The sequence below is a fragment of the Chelonoidis abingdonii genome, chromosome 6 (assembly GCF_003597395.2).
Source record: "Chelonoidis abingdonii isolate Lonesome George chromosome 6, CheloAbing_2.0, whole genome shotgun sequence".
In the NCBI taxonomy this organism is placed as follows: Eukaryota; Metazoa; Chordata; order Testudines; family Testudinidae; genus Chelonoidis; species Chelonoidis abingdonii.
In genome coordinates, this window is record NC_133774.1 from 90,193,471 (window position 1) to 90,217,367 (window position 23,897).

Sequence of the window (23,897 nt, forward strand, 5' to 3'; positions counted from 1 at the left end):
AGTAAGGACCTGACCCCGGCATTATTTCAACCCTTCTGGGGTGCAAAGCAGTCAGAAAGCTGCCCTTACTCAGCCGATAAGGATTCCTTAGATGTCAAAGAGCTAGTATAGCTAGCTTTACATCCCCATCACTTGCCTCACAATGTAGAAGACAATTCAGGAAAATGGTTAAAGGTGTGGATGGGGCTGGAATGCTCTGTTGCTCAAGTGATCCCACAGCTAGTGTAACAGCCCCTTGGGAGCAATTATCAAATGGCGCATATTACAGCATTGCTGAGGCTACTCTAACTTGCGCTGGAACTTGAGCCAGCCTCTGGTTGCTTCAGGGACCAGTGGGGCACAATGGTGATAAACAGTCACCTTTGCAGCCTTCTAACTGATTGGGGAGATAGTGAGTGATGCAGAAATTTTGGTTGTTAACTGAAGTCCTCTGAAACGTTCATATTTAACTCTTTGTTTGGGAACACCTCTGGTAAAAACCAATGAAAGCAAGTGGCTCTCTGTGAAGGGACAGGGTTTGATTCCATTTACAATATTAGCCGCAGTTCCTTTTTATATAGCTACAGTCAAGATATCAACAGATTCTGCCAACATCAAAGGCAGACATCATGATATCAGTCTGTATTCAGCCATACGTTTCATTTTCACCAGACCAGTTTATATAGGGGTCAGCATTCAACTACTTTGTATTTTCATCTGTTAAAAAAAGAATCACTACTCCTTAATTAGACTTACCTGTAACTGTCCAACAAGAATGTTCCCATCAACTACAGAGATGAAACATTCTTTAGTCAGGACAGGAAACAGCCCAAACTAGTCCAGAGGAGGCAGAAGTCCTCAGAGCACAGCTTTTCTATTTCCTCCCCTTCCATGCAACACTCAACACTCTGCCTTTCTGACACGCTCAACATCAGATCAGCCACAGACTGAGACACCATTCCTGAAATTGTGATCTCAAGCTTGGAATGGGAAAGTACTGATAATAGGCTACCAGGTAAACCACGGACAGATGTCTCTGTGCTCTGCACAATCTTCTACTTCTCACTGCCTCTTCTCCAGTCAGATGGAGAGAAGATATTTCCAGGGGCAGCAGCAATCTCTTTTCTGTTTTTAGCTAGTTAACGGGATTAATTCATATCGCCTTAGTGCATCACGTAACCTAACCACAAATCAATCATCATCATTATTGTTGCTGAAAAGGGGAAAGAACCACTAGCTTGTCTCACAACTCAAGACCAGTTGGTAACCGCTTATTCTATTAGAAATCAGAAGACTTCAAAACAACTCCCATCTCCAGATTATTGCAGATAGCTCAGAACAACATCTGACCAACAACTATAAGCTTTATAAAATTTTGTGTATAGTACATTAAAAATTACATTGAAAGGGTTAATTCCATAATATGCTGAAATAGTAACCTTAATGAAACAACATTACAGGCCAATCATTTGGGAACAATTACTTTAAAGCAGAATAGACTTCTCTATCCTGAAAGAGCAGGATAATGGAATGTTATCTCCCGAAAGTCCACTCACTGTAAACAACCTATCTTTCCTGGCTGGATGAAAAAGCTGTATAAACACACTGCAATCAAATCTACTATAGCTGATGGAAATCCTTTGTTTAAGCAATCTAAAAAATGCCAATATAATACAAATACGATAAAGAGGAGTTCTTAATAACACAGCTTTTGTATTTACAGTATTCTGAGCAGCACGTAAACCTGCATTGGGTATACAAAGGGCACATTTTTTTCTAGACTGACAGCATGCTTAGTTCTCTCATTTACACCACACTGCAATAATATAAAGAGAGGTTTACCATTAATCCAGGTTTTACTACAAAGCATCCAGTTATTTCTCTGTCAAACACAGGCAAGAGTGCCAAGTGTCTGTCATCCAATTCAGGGGATTAAGTCTTCTTTTATAGTGTGATACTTGTACCAATTTATAAAAATACAGATATAGTTTCTTAGGGCTGGTCACACACTATATTTTGGCCAGGATTCATGCCGCAGAGGTTGAATATGACAGCTGGCAGGAAGCTGAGGGGAGAATACATCCTCCCCCTTTTCAGTCACCACATTTCAGTTGCCATAGTAATTAATCCTCAATTGAATGGCTGTCTTTGTACATTTCTTTTCAGTAAAACTTTAAGTAAACTTAAGTTGAAAACATGCGGTTGACTGGAAAAAAAATACACACAACCTGAAGGCTCCATATAACCACAGGTACAGTACAAGTTTTGTGACTAAAGCATTTCCATTTATTGAGAGCAAATTAGCTCTAATGTAGGATATTATCAGTTTTTCAAAATACTTAAATGTACCCTGTCCCTGTTTTTATAATTGTTTTGTGAAGTACATTTTCCCCCTTTTTCAAATTCTTTTCCCCCTCCGCTTTAAAAAAAATCCCTTCAGAAAAAATACAAAATCAGCTTTAAAAGAGCTAAAGAAAGGCCATCCCAGACCCCTGTACTTTTGAATTTTCATGTAGACTGTTTTTGCCAATTAACACAGAAATTAATTAGGGAATTAATTATGGAATCCAGACATTCAGTTCAGAATAAACTGGAAACAGTAGAAGAGGATATTTCATCTTGGTTTTGGGAGGCTTTTACGCTTAACTAAAAAAAAAAAAAGTTTACTAATAAGAGTGCAAGTTACCCAAAAAAGTAAAAGAATATTAAGGGAAATCAATCATGAACACCCACCACTGAAAATCAGCCAGGCTGCTACAGTTTTTAGTCACCCTGTGCATAAGAGGAATGGAAATGCAAACTGTGCAAATATTTAGTGGGCATGTCAGCTCTGAAGAAATATGTGAACACCTATATTTTCTCCCTACTACTTACCTCACTCCAGGAGGAATGTGTAAAAGCTTGGTTTCGTTATTTGCATAGCTGTCATGACTTTTGGTCCTTGTCTTTAGTAAGGCTGAAATCAGTGAGGGTTAATGACAGTCTGACTTGGGTTCTTCATCTTTACTAAAATGATGGCTACAGAAGACCACACCATTCAATCTACTGATTCATTTGCACTGAATCTTTTTCCCCCTTCAGAAACTTTTTCCATTTGAATATACTTCCTTTCCATCTGATTTCACCCCTTTGCAGAGAATACGAACATAGGTTTTCTTTGTAATGTATGGCGACACATTGTTAATGGAGGTAAATTCCCCTTGTAATAATGTCAGTATTTTAAGCAAGTTTGTGGTTGTTTGTGCACTGACAACAGAAGTATGAATCATTTTTATGTAAACAAATGCTGAACATGATGGGCCCTCGGGATCTCATTAAATTAGTTGAGGATGGGCAAAGCACAGTAAGGTGTGGAAAAATTAACAAGGACTATTTACTTCAAGAGCATCCTTCTTCACTCAGGCTGGTTCTATGGACAGGGAAACCCTCCTACCTTAAATTACATCTATTGTTAAAAGACAGCTTATGCTGCGAAGATGTGAACATTGGGGCAAGGGGCAGCTGTGGATTTTTCTTTTGCCAGATGACCTTTGAACCCAGGAGACTGTGGATCAAGTGGTTAGAATCCTGAAGCCTGGTGAGATTTTCCCATCTATGCCTTACTTCACTGTCCTATCAGAGTGCTGGGAACATTTTTGTCTCCACTACTGGGGAGGAAGGAAGGGAGCAAAGCCAAGGCCTTTCCATAAACCTTAGTGATCTCTACTTTTAAAGCGCTTTGCTCAGGGGCATGGAACACCGAAGTTTTGGGAAGTACAAGTATAACAAGCTGTTGAGATTTGTGGAAGTGGCTTTTAACATAAAGTTTTCTTTTTGAAAGATGCAAGGGGTAATGTTTTCTATTGACAGAGCATCAAATTCTACTGTTTGTTAATATGGCCAGTCAAAAGACAACCTGGTTGGACATGAAAAAGAACCTCCTAAGTTGAGTTTCTATATGGACAACTTCAGATATAAGGTGTTTTTATCAGTATGTGTGGGTCAGAAAATGATTTGTTTGTCCAGTAAGTCCAATATGCTGGCTACAAACAATGAGATTTCAGGATATTTAACCACTGCCCCTGAACAGCAATTTATAGCACATCCCAATCACAAGTCACCTTAACCTTCAGGACACCCAGGCTTGCCTGTAATAAGGGGAAGCTTGATTCATCTCTTCAAGTAAGCTAGTGTGGCGGAAGGTGTCTAAAGGAAAGGATCGTTGAAGTGACTGTCAGAGTAATACCTTTTCCTTCAACTTCATCTTTCAAATACTTACGCTTTTAAGTTTAACAGGCTGGGCTTGACATGCATCACTAGTCCATATTATACCATCAATAGTATCTTTTGATCTCCAGCATGATCCGCTGCACTACTACCATCTCCACTTAGGAGAATCATGCCCTCCTTTGCTAATTTGGAGTTATTAATGCCTAAACTGAAATTTCCCCTTGAGCTAGGTCATCCAGATTAGCTGAATCCATAGGAACAGTTAACATCTGCTTTTGCCCGCTTTATGAGAAGGCATCTCTGCTGTCCTTAAGTCTTTTCTCTTTGAGATGTACATCCTTCTTTTGACATTCTGGTTTGCTGTTAATAGATACACTGTAGATTATCTCAGGCTGCTGAGTTTCCTCTGTTATACAGAAGGACATATTTTAATTGCCAACAATTCTTTAGTAAATACTTTTATTTCCGTATGTATTTTATACTAGATACTACTTGTAGCAGATATAAAGCAGTTTAAGCAAAACTATAAATATTCGAGTAACCATATTATTTAAAGCAAAACTGCAGTTTTTAAGGGAGACCACTGTACCTCCTTGATTACATTTCAAGGGTGAGCTGCTATATGCTTAGGTAGTTTATTTATGATGGTTCCCTGGTGTACAAAGGTCATAAATAACAAAAAAAAAACCAAACAGTCTATCTATTGGAAACACCACACAACCTCTAATAGCTGCAGATTTCTGGTCCAATCTTGTTTGTTTCTGTAGGCTACTGTTACTTCAACTGAGATTACTGGAAGATATTTTCAGATGGCAGCATGTGCTAATACAGATCCTCATCACCTTGAGCTTCAATGTCTGTTTATACTAAATTCCTTTTGCTACTTTGACAGGTCCCCATAACCACTGTGAGCTGATGTGTACTTCTCCCAATCTTCTCAGACTTGCAGCAGAGTGTGAGGGATGGTAAAAGCTGGCTAACAGAATCTTTAGTAATGCCTAGGGTGTAATCTACCTATGATCAAAGAAACACTTACTGTTGTTTTCTTGCAGTAATCCAAAAATTAACATAATTTTGTACCACATCAAGGAGCACTGAGAGCATCTACTTCATTTCCAAGGGTTGCAGGACTGATTATTACCATCTTGCCTCCTGCTTCTTCTACCTGTTTTGACTCATGCTCAGACTCTGGAGCATCTGCTCTCTTCTAGGCTTTCAATTTTGGAATGGTCAATAAGAGATCCACCGTGTGTTATACAGTCCAAAGTCCTTCCTGCCTGTATCTGATTACTAGAATTTTGTTGGACTCTACTATTACTCTGTCCAAAAGACCTTCAAAATAGTATGCCTTCTATGACCTTAGTTTCCAAGAGACAGGATTTATTTTGGCTTTAAAGATTTATATTTATACAAAGAAACGTTGGATAAAGTATATTCATTGCAAATATGCATAGAGTTTATTCTCTATTTCTTGTTTAGGACAGTTAGAACTAATACAATTAAATATACACTATTACTTTTAAAATTGGGATAGAGGACTCAAAGCTTCAAGCCGTTTTTTTTTTTAATTTCAGATTTTAGTCTTTATATTAAGAATGTTATGACAGATTCTAAATTTCAGTAGTTTGATATGTGTTTGCCATTCATTATTGTAAATGTTGAGTACAGTTGCTCACTTTAAAAGGCTAAATCAAGCCCTTTCAGATTAAATGTAGGTTTAAAAAAACAAGACAAAACAAAGAACAGCTTGGTGTATCGCAAACAAATAATAAGACTCAAGTTTGCTACAACCAAGCCCTTTCAAATCTATTTACTATTCAGGAACTCATCTTCCTGAGCAGGTGAGATAGCCCATAAGCCCATCCAGCTGCTCATGGCACAGCTCCTTCTCCCAAGCTACCCATCTCTCCACTAAGGGAACAGCCTTCATGGTTGCTATAATCCACTCCAGCTGAGACACTTTTTGCTTTTTAGTGTATACATTAATTCCTTCTTTACTTCTCAGGTACACAGGACTGATAAACCCATTCACACTCAGTACATGAATGAAAAGTGTCTGTGTATACTCAGCTTTTCTTATTTCCTCTGTTGACTGATTTTTGCTGCAGTCGTGTTAATCCAGCTATCATATTAGCTATCATTTTTTCAGTTTGCATTTGGCTGAATTCTTGCTATAGAGCATTCATATAATAATTCATATATTGGTTTAATCAAAGAATGATATAATATAATCTGAAGAAAACTCAGACTGTAAATATTCTTACAGCATATTGTCTTGACTCATGATGATGGCTGTTAATTAATCACAGTTAAATCAAACAATTAACTCAAAAAATTAATTGCAATTAATTGCCGTTTTAATCGCATTGTTAAACAGAATACCAATTGAAATTTATTAAATATTTTTGGATTTTTTCTACATTTTCAACTATATTGATTTCGGTTACACCACAGAATACAAAGTGTACAGTGCTAACTTTATATTATTTTGATTATAAATATTTGCACTGCAAAAATGATCAACAAAAGAAACAGTATTTTTCAGTTCACCTAATACAAGTACTGTAGTGCAATCTCTTTATCGTGAAAGTATAACTTACAAATATAATTTTTTTTTTGTTACATAACTGCACTCAAAAACAAAACAATGCAAAACTTTAGAGCCTACAAGTCCAATCAGTCCTACTTCTCGTTCAGTCAATCGCTAAGACAAACAAGTTTACATTTACGGGAGATAATGCTTCAGCTTCTTATTTACAATGTCACCTGAAAGTGAGAACAGGCATTCACGTGGTGCTTTCGTAGCCAGCACTGCAAAGTATTTACGTGCCAGAGATGCTAAACATTCATATGCCCCTTCATGTTTCAGCCACATTCCAGAGGACATGTTTCCATGTTGATAACGCTCATCAGAAAAATAATCTGTTAAATTTGTGACTGAACTCCTTGGGGGAGAATTGTATGCCCTCTGCTCTGTTTTACTCGCGTTCTGCCATATATTTCATGTTATAGTAGTCTCAGAAAATGACTCAGCACGTTATTCATTTTAAGAACACTTTCGCTGCAGATCTGACAAAATGCAAAGAAGGTACCAATGTGAGATTTCTAAAGATAACTAAAGATAGCACTCGACCCAAGGTTTAAGAATCTGAAATGCCTTCCAAAATCTGAGAAGAATGAGGTGAGGAGCATGCTTTCAGGAGTCTTAAAGGAGCAAGCAGCAAGAGTTCTGTGGCACCTTATGGACTAACAAACATATTGGAGCATGAGCTTTCGTGGGTGAAGTGGATATTCACCCATGAAAGCTCACGTTCCAATATGTTTGTTAGTCTACAAAGTGCCACAGAACTCTTTGCCGCTTTCACAGATCCAGACTAACACAGCTACCCCTCTGATACTTAAAAGAGCAACACTCCGATGCAGAAACTACAGAACCCGAACCACCAAAAAAGAAAAATCAACTTTCTGCTGGTGGCATCTGACTCAAGATGGTGAAAATGAACACGCTTTGGTCCTCACTGCTTCGGATTGCTATTGAGCAGAAACCGTCATCAGCATGGATGCCTGTCCCCTAGAATGGTGGTTGAAGCATGAATCTTTAGTGCATCTAGCATGTAAATATCTTGCAATGCCGGCTACAACAGTGCAACGAGAACGTATGTTCTCACTTTCAGGTGACATTGTGAACAAGAAGCGGGCAGCATTATCTCCTGCAAATGTAAACAAACTTGTTTGTCTGAGGGATTAGCTGAACAAGAAGTAGGACTGATCGAACCTGTAGGCTCTAAAGTTTTACACTATTTTATTTTTGAATGCAGGTTTTTTTGTACATAATTCTACATTTGTAAGTTTAACTTCCATGATAAAGAGATTGCACTACAGTACTTGTATGAGGTGATTGAAAAACACTATTTCTTTTGCTTTTACAGTGCAAATATTTGTAATCAAAAATATATATAAAGTAAGCACTGTACACTTTGTATTCTGTGTTATAATTGAAATCAATATATTTGAAAAATGTAGAAAACCTACAAAAATATTTAAATAAATGGCATTCTATTATTGTTTAACAGCACGAATAATCACACAATTAACTGTAATTAATTTTTTTAATTGCTTGACAACCCTATTCATAATATATACTGTTTCCCCATCTTCAATCTAATTTTCTCAAGGGTGACAGAAATAAAGAAACATCTCCGGTCAAGCCTAGTTTTCCCCAACCATTTTATTTCTTGCTCTAAAATTCACCTACTGCAGTTGGCCATTTCCTTAGTGTGTCTTAAGACATCTTTTAATATTTCCGTATCCCTTTCTTTCAGAGATATAACTCTATTTTCTATCAGCTCTAATAACGTGTTTATAAATTTCAGCTTTATAAAGTTGAAAGTGTAACATTACACTCATATTATAAAAAACACTAATTTAACATCATGAAGTTGGCATGGAAAAGGGAATAGGGAGGGATATTTTGTTAATGCTCAGAGGAAGAGACTGATCTGCTACAGGAAAGAAAATCAGATTATTCTGATGGTCAATCCTTCTCCAGAGATGCTTAGGGGAAAAAAAAAAAGCTGAAACTGTAAAAACAAAACAAAAAAACCCTACCCCACCAAAAAACAAACCAGAACAGATATTTAAGAGGCCAGAGGTAAAATGTAACACACTACAGGTTTTTTCACGCTATGCTGTACATGAGTTGAGGCATCAACTGAAAGGACTAAGACCTACAGGAGATACCAAAAAAGAAATTCACGAAAAAATCTCCATATTAAAAAAAATCAGATTAAGGAGTGTGAACATAGAAATCGAAGAGAACATTAACTCATATGGAAACTTCTGGTAAACAGATGGCAAGCAGTGCTTCTGATGGGCAGAGTCAAATCTTTCTTGAGGACATTCAGTTGTTCTATCAAAATCTTCTAACCTTGTTTTGAGAACTATGAGAATAAAATGAGCATACCAAAAAATTCTGCCAGGATTATACTTGAAACTCCCCATGACTCCACAAGATGTTTTCATTAAGAATTCTGTTTGGCTGATAGTACTTCAACCTGTTTTTAAGAACACTAGAGTAATTTGCATGTTTCTTTTCTTGACTATTCCTCATTTGATTCCTCACAATTTTCTTTGCAGTATTTGTCACGGCACCTAACTGTAATATGACAATGTCCTAAACTGACTAACTGAAAAATAAATAGCAACACCAGATGAACACCAGAGCAACCGTAATTTGTTTTTCATATGAAGTCCTTGAAATAAAAATAAAGAAACAAGGGAAGGTCAAAACAGAAAAAGTAGCAGCAGAGTTGTTTCTAAAAGTAGATCATTTTTCAAAGTTTTCTACAAGGATTTAAGAAGAGCATGTGAAACTCAGAGCTCCACATTTTAGGAGACATCCATCTAGCAATTACTGCTAAATTAATGCCTTTACGTCAGAGTAAAAACAGGAAATGAAGTCAACTGGCAGTTTTCCCCACCATTATTGATGTTTTCCTTCCTATTTAGATCTCCAAGTTAATTGATGTTACTGTTGCTTCTGGTTTAAGAAACCAGATACCCTTGAAACGTATCGATTGACATGCTAATCAGAGAGAAATTAATTTGTAACACCTGTGGGCATAAAAATTCTCAACTTGGATGTAATGAGAAACAAATCATATGGACAACAGGAAAGCCTCTAAACGTCTATAGCCTAATATCAGAGATACTGCTGGCATTAAAGTCATTAAGCCCCAGTATTCTCCTCAATTTTTTCTTTCATTTATTCTGCATTCTAGTCATGTTGCCAATCCTGACTATTAGGGGCTAGGGTCTTTTTGTGGTATTCTTGAGTATTTTTACCTGATAGTCTATTTAGGGGAGAGATTCAAATGTAAATACTTTTACTACAGAAAAGATCTCACTTATTGCTGATTAGCTTAGCTGGATCTTCCCAGCATAATATTGCTGCAACACTCCTTGTTAATAGAACAATTAATTACCGTTCATCAGTAGTACAGGAAGCACATCTCTTAATGAGGAAATGCATGGGAATGACCTAATATATGTTGATCCAGACTAGAGTTTTTGCCTTGAGTTAAATGCTTGTTAGTTTATTAATGGTAGTTAAACACATCTGTGAAGACTAAACTGAATGTACCCCAAAGCATTTGCTCTAGGCTATAAACATTTGTGGTTCATCCTGGGGATCAGTCTAGGGGAATTACAGATATTTGTAGTATGGAATAAAATGACTGGGGAATGGTCAGATTAATATTTACAAATAGATAAATTGATGGTGTCCATCTAAATCCAAATTAAACATGAACCCCCCAACCAAAAAGTGGGAATGTTCACATCCAGGTTAAGTGTCTGAAATCTGGATCCAAATCAGAATGCATTTAGAATTGCAGATTAAAACCAATAAAGAATAGGTTTGAAATATAAACTTGAAGTTTTATCCGAGTTTAGGCTCAGGCTTACCTCTATTCCAAATGTAATTTAACATGGCTGTAAAGCATAAAAACATAGTAATCCCTACAAATTAAACAGATATTAGAAATGCTCCCAATAAGGTGCGTTCAATTTTCAACTTCGAACTTACATTAACGAAGACTACACTGACTCATGAAGTTGAATTAATCACAGTAGACATTTTGACATAACAGGCTCTTTCTGAAAACTCGTATTTTAGTTAGAATCACTTACAAAGTCAAACACTTTTCAGCCCTAGTGAAGGATATCATGAAGGTTAACCTTCTCTTCTGGCAACCTGCTACTTTATTAATTAGACCAAAGACAAACTGAAGATTCCAGGCCCCAAATCAAGTCCTGTTACCACAGAAAATGTGGCACAGGATTAGATTTCAGGTACCCAATCTCTGTTCTAAAACAGATGAGCATATTACTTCTGAGACAGTCTTACAGAATCCAGCAGAGGGTGCTGTTCAACTCATTTCCCAACACTTTCAAGGCTGACCAATACAAAAATAGCCGCAGTATGTTATTTTATTAGGCCTCCACCTGAAACTCCTCCTCCTCCCACCATCAGTGGCTTTGATCATTCATGGTGGCCATTAAACAGAAAACCAAGTTTGAAGAAAGAGAATAAAGAGGATAAAAATAGAACAAAATAACATTTCCCAAATCCTCCTCTTTACCTTGGCCCTGTAGACTGCTATATTAGCAGGGAGCTGGGAAAACTGCTTCAACTCAAACACATCTCTCACTGCCCAGTTACTCATCTGATTCTCAGCCTTGCTTGATCCAACCACATTCTGGTTTGAATGAATATAAGCCACTTCTTGAACACCATCTAATACATGAGAAGAAAGGTATAATCAAACGCTTTTGGCCATTCCAAAATATATCAGCTCTATTATAGATATGTACTGCAATTTTAAAAGAAAAGTTAAAATAAAGTTAACATGGAAATTCTAAATTTTGATAAGCTGTAACTTAGGCTCAGATTTTTAAAGGTATTTAGGCACTGCTGCACTCAGTGTTGCAATGGCTAACCTCTTTAGGAACTTAAGTCTCATTTTAAAAAGGGATTTAGGAGCCTAAATACCTTCAAAAATCTAGGGCTTTGTCCTTAAATCCTTCCGTTGTGCTAAAATCCATTTAAATGCTGCAACCATTTTAGTAAATTTCCTTTTGCATACCGAGAAACGACAAATTTTGCTCCAAGGCACCCAACGTTTTTAAAAGATGAATGCTCAAAGTCAAGGATTAGTTGCCCCAACTCCTCCATATTATACACACTACCAATACCACAGTACATATTTCAAATAATATTCTGTGATAATATTACCAGTTACTGATAACAGGAAAAAGTTAACATGGTGAGAAGTGATTTATTCATTCTCAAATTAGAAAATGTAATTGTACCATACATTAATGCACCTTTTTGTAGTGATTGCAAATGTTTAGCAAAACAGAAATATATACATACAGTAGATTCTGCTTATTACCAATCCCTGGATTGACAACAAAAAGTTGCCCTTATCTGGTAGTTGCCAATAATCAGAAAGGCAAGTTTGTGTGGCTGCAGCCAGAGAAGGAAGTGCTGGGATGAGCTTTCTCTGGCTGTACTCCTCAAATCTGCACGGGCTGGGGCAGCAATGGAGATGGTGGCTGCAGCTTGGATGCTGGGGCTTTCCGAGGGGAGGGGAAGCTGCGGGTACGACAGTGTCAGGAGAACAGGGGTGCTGGGAGCTTGCAGAGCTACGTAGTACCTCTCCTTGTGGGCTGGTATGGGAGGCTGCGGGGAGGAAAGCAGTGGTGAGAAGTACCTTGCTGCTCTGCAGGACCTCAGTACCCCCCACTCCCTGTGGAAAGCCTTGGCATCGAGGCTGCAGCCCCCAACTCCACAGTGCTGCCCAACCACAGCCTCCCCTCCCAGCTTGCAGTGCCAGGACTCCGGTAGAGGTCCCCCATTGGGCAGGGCTGCAGGAGCAAGCAGATCTGCAAGGCTGCAGCAAGGGAAGGTACTTCCCTGCATTTTCTTCCCAGGATGCAACCATACAAACCTGCCTGCCTATAGCTGGGGTCTTTTTGCCAAAAAAAACCTCAAAGCATCACGCCGTTGCCAATCCCATTAACAATCTGAATCCCATTATCATTAATGTCAATGATATGGGATTGGTTCCCAGCAAATTTTGCTACTAAGCAGCATCCTCTGTATTGCAGAGTGGCCCACCAAATCAGAAGAGACAAGGATAAAAATAATCAGTAAAATCAACAAAGCCTATAAACAGGGAAGGACAATATTAAAGAACTCTTAATAAATCAGATATAAACAAAGACATAGTGACACCTTTAATATACCTGCAAAAAACTTCTCCATATTAAATTTGTACCACTAAATTACTGAACAAAAAACCTCAATTTTACAATTACCTAAAAAATTGTCCAATGATCCCACATTTTCTTCTTGATTGACACATGCTCTCTTACTTACAGAGGTCTTGTGCACATGAGAGTGACTGGGTGTCGACACTGTAACTGAGGCACCTCTAACACGGCAGGGTGATTTGGGGTCAAACTGAATTCTGCGTCTCTGTTTTTTGTGCTTATGACTTTGCTTACTTAAGTGAATCTTCTTGACTGGTGAATCATCTTCAGAGGATGAAAATTCACCTATATTCTGTGAATCCGTTTCCTTTTCTCTATTGTTAGGCTTGTTCGCCTGCAGCACAGTTTTGGAAGAGTTATAGAACTCCTTATTTCGGTCACATTTTTGTTTCAACCTAAGAGCAGTGAAGACTTTCTGGTTTCTTGATTTGGACCACAGGGGTATTTCAAGATCATCAGACTCATCACTTATGTCACTAGTGCCTTTCACATATGTTGTGGTTTTTTGGGCATTTTTCCAAGACTTTGTTTTGGTTAAGACTGACTCAGTATTACAGAACAGAGATTGTTTACAGGCCAAAACGTCTCCCTTAGGTGTACATTTAGTGGTCTTTTCTGCATCTGACCCTTCCAATTTTTCTGATACAGCCTCATATCTTTTAACATTTTTAGCAGGAGCAGTTTCTTGGTGAGCTGGAACTTGGGAAGCCAAGATGATATCATCACTCTCTTCTGAGCTGCCTTCAGTCTCCATGACTACACCAATTTCCTTTGAAATGCACTGATTTTTATTTTTATTTTCAATGTCCTTTTTTATCTCAGAGTCAGATGAAACAGGCCAATCTGGGGCTACAATCACACAATGCATATCTTGTTTTTCAGTTCTATTTGGTGACTCAGTGGTTCTCCGATGTCTCAAAATACTATTATGGCTTCTACTTTTCTGAAGACCAATGCACTTGACATCTACATTTGATCTTTGGCCCACAGACAAGGCATCTGTGCTTTCTTGATCAGATACACCATTACTATCAATGACCTCAGTAGCTTTAGTTTCTCTCTCTAACAGTTTAGGAAAACCACACTGCATTAAGGTAAGCTGTTTCTTTGAAATTAGCATGTCATTTGCATTGCAAAATCTGCTTTTTTTTGTTCTTGAGCTTCCCACAAGTTCATCATCATCACTAAAGTCACTATAAAAATCAAATTCCTCTTTCTCCAGTTGTTCCCTAGATTTGAGAGGAGCTTTATCTTCTTTACAACCTGGCTCTGAATGCTTGGGAAAAAAAAAAAAAAAAAAAGATACTGAAAATCACTGTCACAGAAGTTAACATTACAACAAAACAAAAAAGCTATTTAAAACATATACACATTTGGAACAACAATGTCTAACTTTGACTCTCTAATATAGAAAATGGATTTTTACTAAATTATAAAACCCAAACAATATAAAAATAAGTATCTATTCAATACAATATTTAACCAAATAATAGCATGTGTACTATGACAATCCCTCCCACCACCATCCCCTCCCCCCGCCCCAGTAATATTGGTAAACTGTGTTAAATGTTTGGGACAACAACAATACTATTTATTGTTTGCTTGTTTGGGAACAAACTGCATTTGTCCAGTAAACATACTGTTACATTTACAGTTTGAACTCATTTTGGTGCAACTTTCAAGTTGTTTAAGTTGAAAAAGCAACTCAACAGTCCAAACCAAAACACTCCATAATCAGATCATTTATAAGGAAAACACGTAATAGGGTGGACAACCTTTTAGGATTTGGGAACCAATGCTCCCATTTATAATGCTTTAAAGAGCTGTGCGCACATAACTACTCTAGAATCACTTAAGGACTATTGTCGCCAAGCACACATCATCTAGCCAAGTACAAAACTAAAGTAGTTCAGAAAACAGGAACAAAACATGTACACTAAATACATAAATATTTCAAAATATACATGGCAGGTAACTACAGAAAGGAAAATTATTACCGTCTTATCTGCATAGGAAAGTTTTACTAGCTAGGTGAGGCCGGCCAGGGGCACCTGGGTAAAAATAGGAATGATTCCCAGTCATTCCCAGTAGATGGTACAGAACGGCTGGTAACCACCTTCATCATAGCAACTGGGGGCTGAGCTCCATCAGCCCCCTCCCTTTCATATGTAAAGAAAAGATTCTGTACTGCCTGGACTATCATAGCAGTGGGATGCTGGGCTCCTCTCTCCCGCACCGCTTAAGTGGTCTGCCTGGACTAATAGCAGCATGAGCTGCCTCCCCCATTTATCTCACATAACAAGTCAGTGTTTCTTTCCTGCATTCTTATACTCTCAACACAAATGGGGGATAAGCTGCAACAGTAGCCCACGGGTTGGGGAAGCAGGGCAGCAATGGTGCGGTTTTGCAGGGGCATCCCCCAGATGGCATGCAGCTGCATCATTTCTGCGGGATCTGGACACGCGCAGCCATGCTCTCTGGTTCTCTATACAACTGCTCCATACTTCTAGATGGTGACTATTTATAGAATACAAGGCATAAGAGTTGAATGACCCGGAGGAAATGACCGGGGATGTCAATTCCCATTTTGTCTTTGCACACCGGGGCCTCGGAACCTCAGCCGGGGCCCTGTACAGCAGCAGACCAGTACAGACGACATGATAACCGTTCATCTCAATTGCCAATTTACAATGGCAACAGGCAACGCGTTACAGAATGACTGATCACTGTCTCTGCTATCAAGCAAAGGCAATGAAATGGCTGCGTGTAGGCACTGCAGTAACGCCTCTGTCAGCGGCATCATAACACATACGTACGTGACAGTGACAAAAGGCAAACGGGCTCCTGGCCTGCCACTATGGCGTCTGCCAGGGCAATCCAGGGAAAAAGGGCGCGAAATGATTGTCTGCCGTTGCTTTCCTGGAGGAAGGAATGAGCGACGACATTTACCCAGAACCACCCACGACAATGATTTTTGCCCCATCAGGCACTGGGATCTCAACCCAGAATTCCAAGGGGCGGAGGAGACTGCAGGAACTACGGGATAGCTACAGAATAGCTACCCACAGTGCAATGCTCCAGAAATCGACACTAGCCTCGGACCATGGACGCACACCGCCAAATTAATGTGCTTAGTGTGACCACATGCACTCGACTTTATACAACTTGTTTTACAAAACCGGTTTATGTAAAAACGGAATAATCCCGTAGTGTAGATGTACCCTCAGTTACTAGGCTACAGCATATTGACTATAGTTAATAGTTATGCCTCTGATTGGCCAAACCACCCAAGTGGTTGGAAAAGTCAGCAGATTGACTCTTAAGCCCAGCAGTAGCATTCAGGGCCTGCTCAAAGCATTTGTTCACAGCTGTGTTAGCTTCTGTGCCAGCTTGTTCCAGACCCCTGTTCCTGCCTTGGCCCCAGTCACGCCTCTTTCCAGGTAACCCTGTCCTGACTTCAGTTCTAATTACGAGGCCTGACACCCAGCCTAATCACACAGCACAACCCAGTCTCTGACACACACACACACACACACACACACACACCCCTCCCCCCAAGGACCAATTATTTGGGCTTTGTGCAAAGGAGTGAATTTTACTTCAAATTCTCTGTCCAAAGTACAGTGGGAGGCAGCTCCTCAGCTTCAGTGAACAGACACTAAAGTCACTGGGGCTAGGCCGACTTACATCAATTGAGGTTCTGGTCCAACAAACCATTTGCCAAATAAGCCATTCAAAATACAACAATTCAACAATAGCTCAGTGAGCAACTGTCCCTCTACATCACCAGTATCCATTAACAAAAAAATATATACACGCACAGCAGCATGATGATATTTATGATGGGACATTACCACAGACTAAACATATTAACAGAAGTTTGCCTGATATTCATTATCTTGTTGCAGATTCTAACCAAAGGCAGTAAAAGACCATCATGCTGCAGCAATGTTCTCTCTTTCTGATAATATTCCTTACATACTGTATCTTTGACAATAACTAGACACTATATTTTTAAAAGATGTTTGCTCAACACACTAGCTGGAACGAAAGGAAAAAAGAGCACTCACATTCTGTGTTGTAGACATGCACAAAGACAACTCACCATTTCTAATCTGCATGATGGTGGCTCCTCCTTTAGCCATGTAGTGGCTGTCTTGACTCCTGCTTCCACTTGACCCTCCCTCTAAAAGAGAAAAGATGCAAGCAAGGCAAGCTTTATAATAAAAATTACCAATAAGGCAGCATGTCTGGTCTTCAAGGTAAGATGGGCAGACAGGGCAAAGCTTAATTTTTTTGTCTTTATCTGGAAGTGCACGTTTCAATTGTAAAATGGCCACTCACACTTAAGGCCCAAACAAATTGCCACACTTTAGTTGATGGAAAGACTCAATGGCAGTTAGATCAGGCCTCTAACGAGTAAGAAAACTGACATATTATACATGTTGAGCGGATTCTACACACATTCAAAATTTTACTAATTTTTAAAACATTTTTTTTCAGACACACAGTATTTTCATCACTAAAGACTATTTAAAGCACATACCAAGACAGAATTGTTTTTCTCCTAGCAAAACAGATTTGAGTTGAAGTATCCCAAAGTGCAAAACAGGTATCTTTCCCAAAATATGGCTAGGCAGATTTTGTTTATAAACTTTCTAGAAACATTCACCTTTGGCAGAGACTGTGCCTAAGAATCTTTATCTTCAAAGTTAAATTACTAAGAATGCTTGTGATGGGGTCCTGGCTTCCGCAGTTTAAAAGAATTCTTAACACAATGGGCCAACTTCAGAGGCAATGCATCCAATATTATAAAATTAGACTCCTTTATCCACACGTAAGGGTAAAGAATTTTAAATCTTACTTATTAAAGAAGCCAAAGCAGGTATAACAAGTTGTGTGAAAGTGCACAGTGGCTTACATTACCTTACATAGTCTTGCATCTTCATATTAAAGATTTTGTTTATTTGCTACACTAACTTTTTAGTCCATAGCATGACTTGCACCAGCTTAGCTCCTAACCACCTCCACCAGATTGAGGAGTGATATATAAGGGTGGAGGTGTCGGATATGAGAAAGAAAAATAGTTTCAGAGAATCTTATTTGGTAAAACATACATAGTGTGGACATAAAGAGGTGCATGTTATGCATACTTTACCTCACTCAACACCACCCTCTGAATTTGGCTCAATACAGTGTTTGAGAACAACCAAAACAGAGATTTAAGAATGGAACGCTCCACTCAACTTTTTCAAGGCTGTATTTTTAAATAATGTATGCATATGACACAAATGCAACAATTCTGTGATATAAAACATGTCTATCCATGTATAACAGTCATCATACAGAAGGTTAGCAAGATCGGAACACTTCCTTCATAGTAAAAAAGTATTTTAAATTTGATTTAAAGGACAAATACTGTATCTGATAAATAAAATACATCTGTATATACAGATGAATAAATGCGGAAGTATCACAAAATCAGTTGCAGTATTTATATTAGGAACAGATATGAATTTCGTTGAGCTCTTGGCAAGTTTTAGTAAGACCACATTTTCCATATTTTTGTTTATTTTGGAGGAATTATTTTGGTGTGCCAGAAAGTGAAAAACTAACAGCCTTAAATTAAAGCACAACGTAGGCATTTGTTATTTCAAGTTTCACCATACTGCTTTGCATGGCACTACGTTCATATCTATGGTAAAATGCTTCAAGAGGAAAAAATATGTAAAGCTAATATCCAAAAGTCAGAAGGAAAGCTTCACACCTCCAGGATGTCTTTTGTAAGGCAGGACCCCTGGGTTCGAAGCTTGAAGAGGTTATGGATCCCAAAAAGCTCTCCTTGATGTTCCTTTGATCCTTGCACTGCCTCAAAATATCGCTTGGCATTTTCACTTCCAACTACTGCACAATGAAGTTGCTAAAACAGAATAATGCAAGAGATTTCAGAAATATTTGCTCCAATCATATGTCAGAATTTCCTGGCATTCACAGTATATATGCATCTTTAGTTAAAGGAGGCAGAAATTCCTAAGGAAGGATATTTTGTTTTTATTTACCTGGCAGATGTTGCCATTGTGGTATAATAGTAATCTGACTAGTTTTACTGAATAGGAAAGCAAAAAAAACAAAAAAAAACAAAAAAAAACCCCACCACAAACAAACAACAAAAAATGTTCTAAGCCTCCTACTTCATTGTTCTATGCCTAACACTGGAAATTTGCTAACTTATTCTTGAGCAGGGGTCTCAAACACGTGGCCCACAGGCCGCATGTGGCACATGAGGTTATTTTCTGAGGCTCGCGAGCTCCTTGTGGCCCCCCACATTGGCTGCAGTTCCCCATTCCTGGCCAATGGGAGATGCTGGGGGCAGTGCCTGAAACAACAGCAACACACACATCCCTGTGCCTCTGCTCCCCCCCGTTCCAGCCGCTTCTCAGAGCCGCGCGGGGGCAAGGAAGGCAGACAGGGAGCCCGCCCCCACCCCCGAACCCTTTCTGCAGTTGAACCCCCTGCCGCACCAGGACCCCCTGCCCACTGTTCCTGCACCTCAACCCACTGCCCTGAGCCCCCACTGCACTCCAATCCCCTGCCATACCCTGCCCTCATCCCCTGAGCCTCCTGCTGCACCCCACACCCCTCCTGCACCCCAACTTGTTTCCCTAAGCCGCCTGCTGAACCCTGCACCGACCCCCTGCCCTGAACCTCCTGCCGCACCCCATACCCCACCTGCACCCCAACTCACTGCCCTGAGCCCCTACCGCACCCCACACACCCCCTGCACCCCCTGGGGGCAGGGAGGGGGCGGAGTTGGGGTGGGGATTTCAGGGAAGTGGTTGGAATGGGGGCACTGAAGGGGTGGGAAGAGGTGGGGCACAGGTAGGGCCTCAGGGAAGGGGCGGAGAGGGGGCAGGGCCGAAGGCGGTGGGAGGGAGAAGGTATCAGTACATGCAGCCCTTGGGCCAATGTACTAGTCCTTACGTGGCCCTCGTGGTCATTTGAGTTTGAGAACCCTGTTCTTGGGTATCAGTACTTCAATGCAGTGTGTCCGTTTACAAATAATTTATAAAAAATATTAAAAGGCTGAACAATAATTTAAAGTACACCCAGAGTGAAAAAGAATATGGTCACTGAATCACAAATAATCTGGAAAAATTTAAATTCTGATCCACTCTGATTAAATGAAATGTACAAATGACTAATAAGAACCACCACTGTGTTGGAAACAGTTAAGTAAATAGTGCATCAGATAAAATTTAAACATTCTTGAAATCAGGCAGGTTGAGCTATGCTTCAAGTGATGTCACGTGTTCAGTACAAATGTAACTGACATCCGTTGCACGAACAGCAGGAAGAAATGATGGCTTTTACTAAACCTATACAATTTTTCTGTAGCTCTGTCCCTAGGAAGTTGGTAGCCTTTGAGGGCTACTTAATGGTCACTCTAGGACTATGCAGTTGCTTTCAAGGGAGAAGTACCCCTCTGAGTCATCAGTCACAAGGGCAAACTATAGCTGGATTGACCCCTAACTTTGCTAGGTGCAATATACATTTCTCTCTAAGAAGATAGTAGCAATCATGATCATAGTTAAGGTTGCACCACAGATTTCAGATTAACTAGTTTATATTGTTTACTTAATTTTACATTTTTGTTCTACTTGTTTTAGATTCTGAATTACTATTGGTTGTACATGTTTTCCTCCTCCCTCCATGCTCCACTAATAAACAACAATTAAAAATGCCAATGTAATTTCAAAATCAAATGCATCCTTCAATACAACACAAAGCATTACAGATTGATTTTTTGAAAAGCAGTCTATTACTTACACATATTAAAACATTGATTAAATACAGAGTAAACAACCCAGTTTATAGAGCTATTTGAGGATGCACTTGAACATAGAGAAAGCCACATGTTCAGGTGCTGTCATGTTTGTGTGTTCTCATTAATGGTCACAATAGGTTTTTATACTCTAACAATACTTGTTGAAAATCTCTGGAAACCATGTGCCCAATTAGGTGCTCAACTGTCAATGCAATTCAAATCTAGATGTAAAAACCAGCCTTGGATTTCCAATGATTTTGTCTGTAGACTAATTCTACGTAAAACATACTTGGTCAATTAGACAAAAAATTTTCAGCAAGTTCTGGATAATCAGGTCAAAAATTTTGAGCAGGTTTCTATCAATGCAGACATAAGATTTGTAGGTTCCTCACTTCCACATGCAAAAGTCTACACATGGGTGGACAAATCAGGTAACTGCACATGCAATTCACAGTTAGGTACCAGTTTACCTATTCGTACAGATATACAGGTGTTTGCAGACCAATGTGTCTGTTGATTCTAATGGTGCATTAGCGGTAGGGTTACCAGATAGCAACTGTGAAAAAATAGGATGGAGGGTGGGGGGTAATAGGCACCTATATAAAAAAAAGTCCCAAAAAACAGGACTGTCACATTAAAAATGGGACATCTGGTCACCCTAATTAGTGGAGACCTAATGAAAATCTGAGCCTTAGATTTGAACATCTTAACTGACCATTCTTATAGTTAAGAGACAGGTGTTCAAAGTTATATGCATACAGCTGTATGCATACATATAAACTCAGCAATGTGAATAGCTACTTGATTGGTCAGAGCTGTGTAAACAGCCTGTCCCTTCCAAATACATCAGTTTTTTGCATTCAGTAGTAACATGTATATGTATGTACACAAATTCATGCACAGACCTGTACAAGTCTGGTCCTAAACATTCCTGCTAAAATTAAAATGTAATGCTTTGTGAGAACTTTACAAAGCTGGTAGAAAGAATGCCTTATACTGTACTAATGTCTCTGTAAAGTCACCTGAAAATTTTGTTCATAAACAGCACATAATTTTCTTCATGGTGCTTTCAATTAAGGTTTCTCAAACATGCATTTAATTAGGAAATCAGATAATTATTGACATGGAAAAAGGAATATATAAAGTTTAAAAATATGTTTACTGATGTTTAAAAGGTTGTCAAAGTTGGTAGGTCTAAAAATTGACTTATTTTGACAGTGTTCTCCACTGAAAGGTCTTAGCTTCCAGATCTTTCCATCTGCTTATTTTTCAGATTGATCATCGTTGCCAGTAAGAAGAAAACCCCTATACACAATAAAACAATGTGACATTGTGAAAGTAACAGTCAAGAAAGTAGCATACACACATACTGATATTAACAAGGAATATAAAAGTTTTTCAGAAAGTTGTATACCTTTGAGAAAAAAAACATGGTAACACTTTCCAAAAAAGAGCACAAAAAGCAGCAGATGTTAGTCCTTAAATAAATGCTAATTAATTATTGACACTTAAAAAACACAGTGATTTCCTTTTTAAAACTAGATTACCAGTATATTGCAGAACTCTGCTAGTTCATTCACAGTACATTTACCAGAACATTTTCAATTAAGTAAAAGTAAACACTGGGGAAAAAATGAAGTGAGCAACTAGTGACTTTCTGCTGCTGTACTAGGGATGGACACAATCACACATGTGATTTCATTCCTCAGACTTTCTATTCAGAAAGTGTCACATGATGGGCACAATCCTTACTCTTGCCCAGATGATTTCAATAAACTGTCTCACAACAAAACTAGGACAAGTTGAACTGTGAGAAAGGAAAGCCTTTCTCACAAATTCTCATGACCCTGCCAGTCATCACAATCCATAGGAGGGAAGAGGAAGTCAGTGGGCTTCCTCAGAAGTAGGATGTCATCAAGCAGCCATTACTATCCAAGTTACTATACTGGCAATAGGGATTCCCCCACTTCGGCCCTACTCCTACTCCTACTCTTCCCGCCCTCAAAATGAGGCGCTGGAGGATCATGGAGTTCACAGGAGAGACTGGCTCTCGCAAATAAGGTAGTGTTCAGAGTAATGGACACTTCTTAAGTTCATTTAGCCCAGCATTTCCCAAACTTTTGAAAAGTCAGTTCCACCCTTCCGGAAAATGAAAATCAATTGTGCCCACCTTCAATCCCATCATGTATTTAAATTTCAGTTTAAGTTCTCATACAGGCCCATCAATATTTAACTGAAATTTAAAACTTGCTGTTACATTTTTATTTTAAGGAATGACATTTAATATTGGATGTCTCAGATCTTCATAAAAGGTACTTAATCTCCTTTCTCACATGCTTTGAGTGCTGAAATAAGGAACAACATTGGCATCTAAAGCACCATCACTGGCCTGAGTTAGCACCCACTGAAAGAAATTGGGTAGTTCTTCCTTATCGAGTGCATAAATTAATATTGCAAGTCATAAATCCAACACAGAATCAACTTTGCTGTAGGTCAGCTTTCACTCAATCAGCCAGCTGGCTGAAAATAGTTATTGTTTTATATGTATCATGACATTGTGAACTTTACCTGTTTGTAAACCTGCCGTAAGTACATCATCTCCTCCACTGTCCCCAAGGATATCAATCTAAACACTTTCACATCTCTGCACTGGCCAATCCTATAGGCTCTGTAAAGACAGTGATTTTGAAGAATACTAGGTTATTAGCTAACATGAGTTCCTTTGGAGATAAGTAAAATCCTAATTCCAATAAAAGGGAAATACTGTAAACTTAAATAGAACTTCCCTAAAAGACAAGTTCAGAAATTAAATGTTTTTACCAAGCTCACATTTTCTCTGTTTAGGGCCCTCACTTCTCTTCTCCATAACTCAAACTACCAACAGATTATTTTCAGAAACCACAGAAGAGATTTACTGAATGTCAAGACATCAGAGAAATGTGAATTTCACAGAGGTGGTACCATGAAGGTCTTGCAAGGACACACATTTCTGCAACATCATAACATTTTTCCACTTCTGTAGTGGGAAGGGAAGAGAGAGAGAGAA

At 38.9% G+C, this 23,897-nt stretch overlaps 1 protein-coding gene across 1 annotated transcript in view; it reads right to left on the bottom strand.

The window, feature by feature from the left end:
• The window catches only part of ERCC6L2 (ERCC excision repair 6 like 2), an 81,378-nt gene that overhangs the window by 21,408 nt on the left and 36,073 nt on the right, over nucleotides 1–23,897 (bottom strand). Inside the window, exons 9-13 of the mRNA XM_075067212.1 lie at nucleotides 23,420–23,519; nucleotides 18,794–18,946; nucleotides 17,132–17,212; nucleotides 13,072–14,302; nucleotides 11,331–11,485 (exon numbers count right to left, since the gene is read on the bottom strand). Coding sequence (XP_074923313.1) covers nucleotides 11,331–11,485; nucleotides 13,072–14,302; nucleotides 17,132–17,212; nucleotides 18,794–18,946; nucleotides 23,420–23,519 — 1,720 coding nt within the window. The remainder of the gene's footprint in view (nucleotides 1–11,330; nucleotides 11,486–13,071; nucleotides 14,303–17,131; nucleotides 17,213–18,793; nucleotides 18,947–23,419; nucleotides 23,520–23,897) is intronic.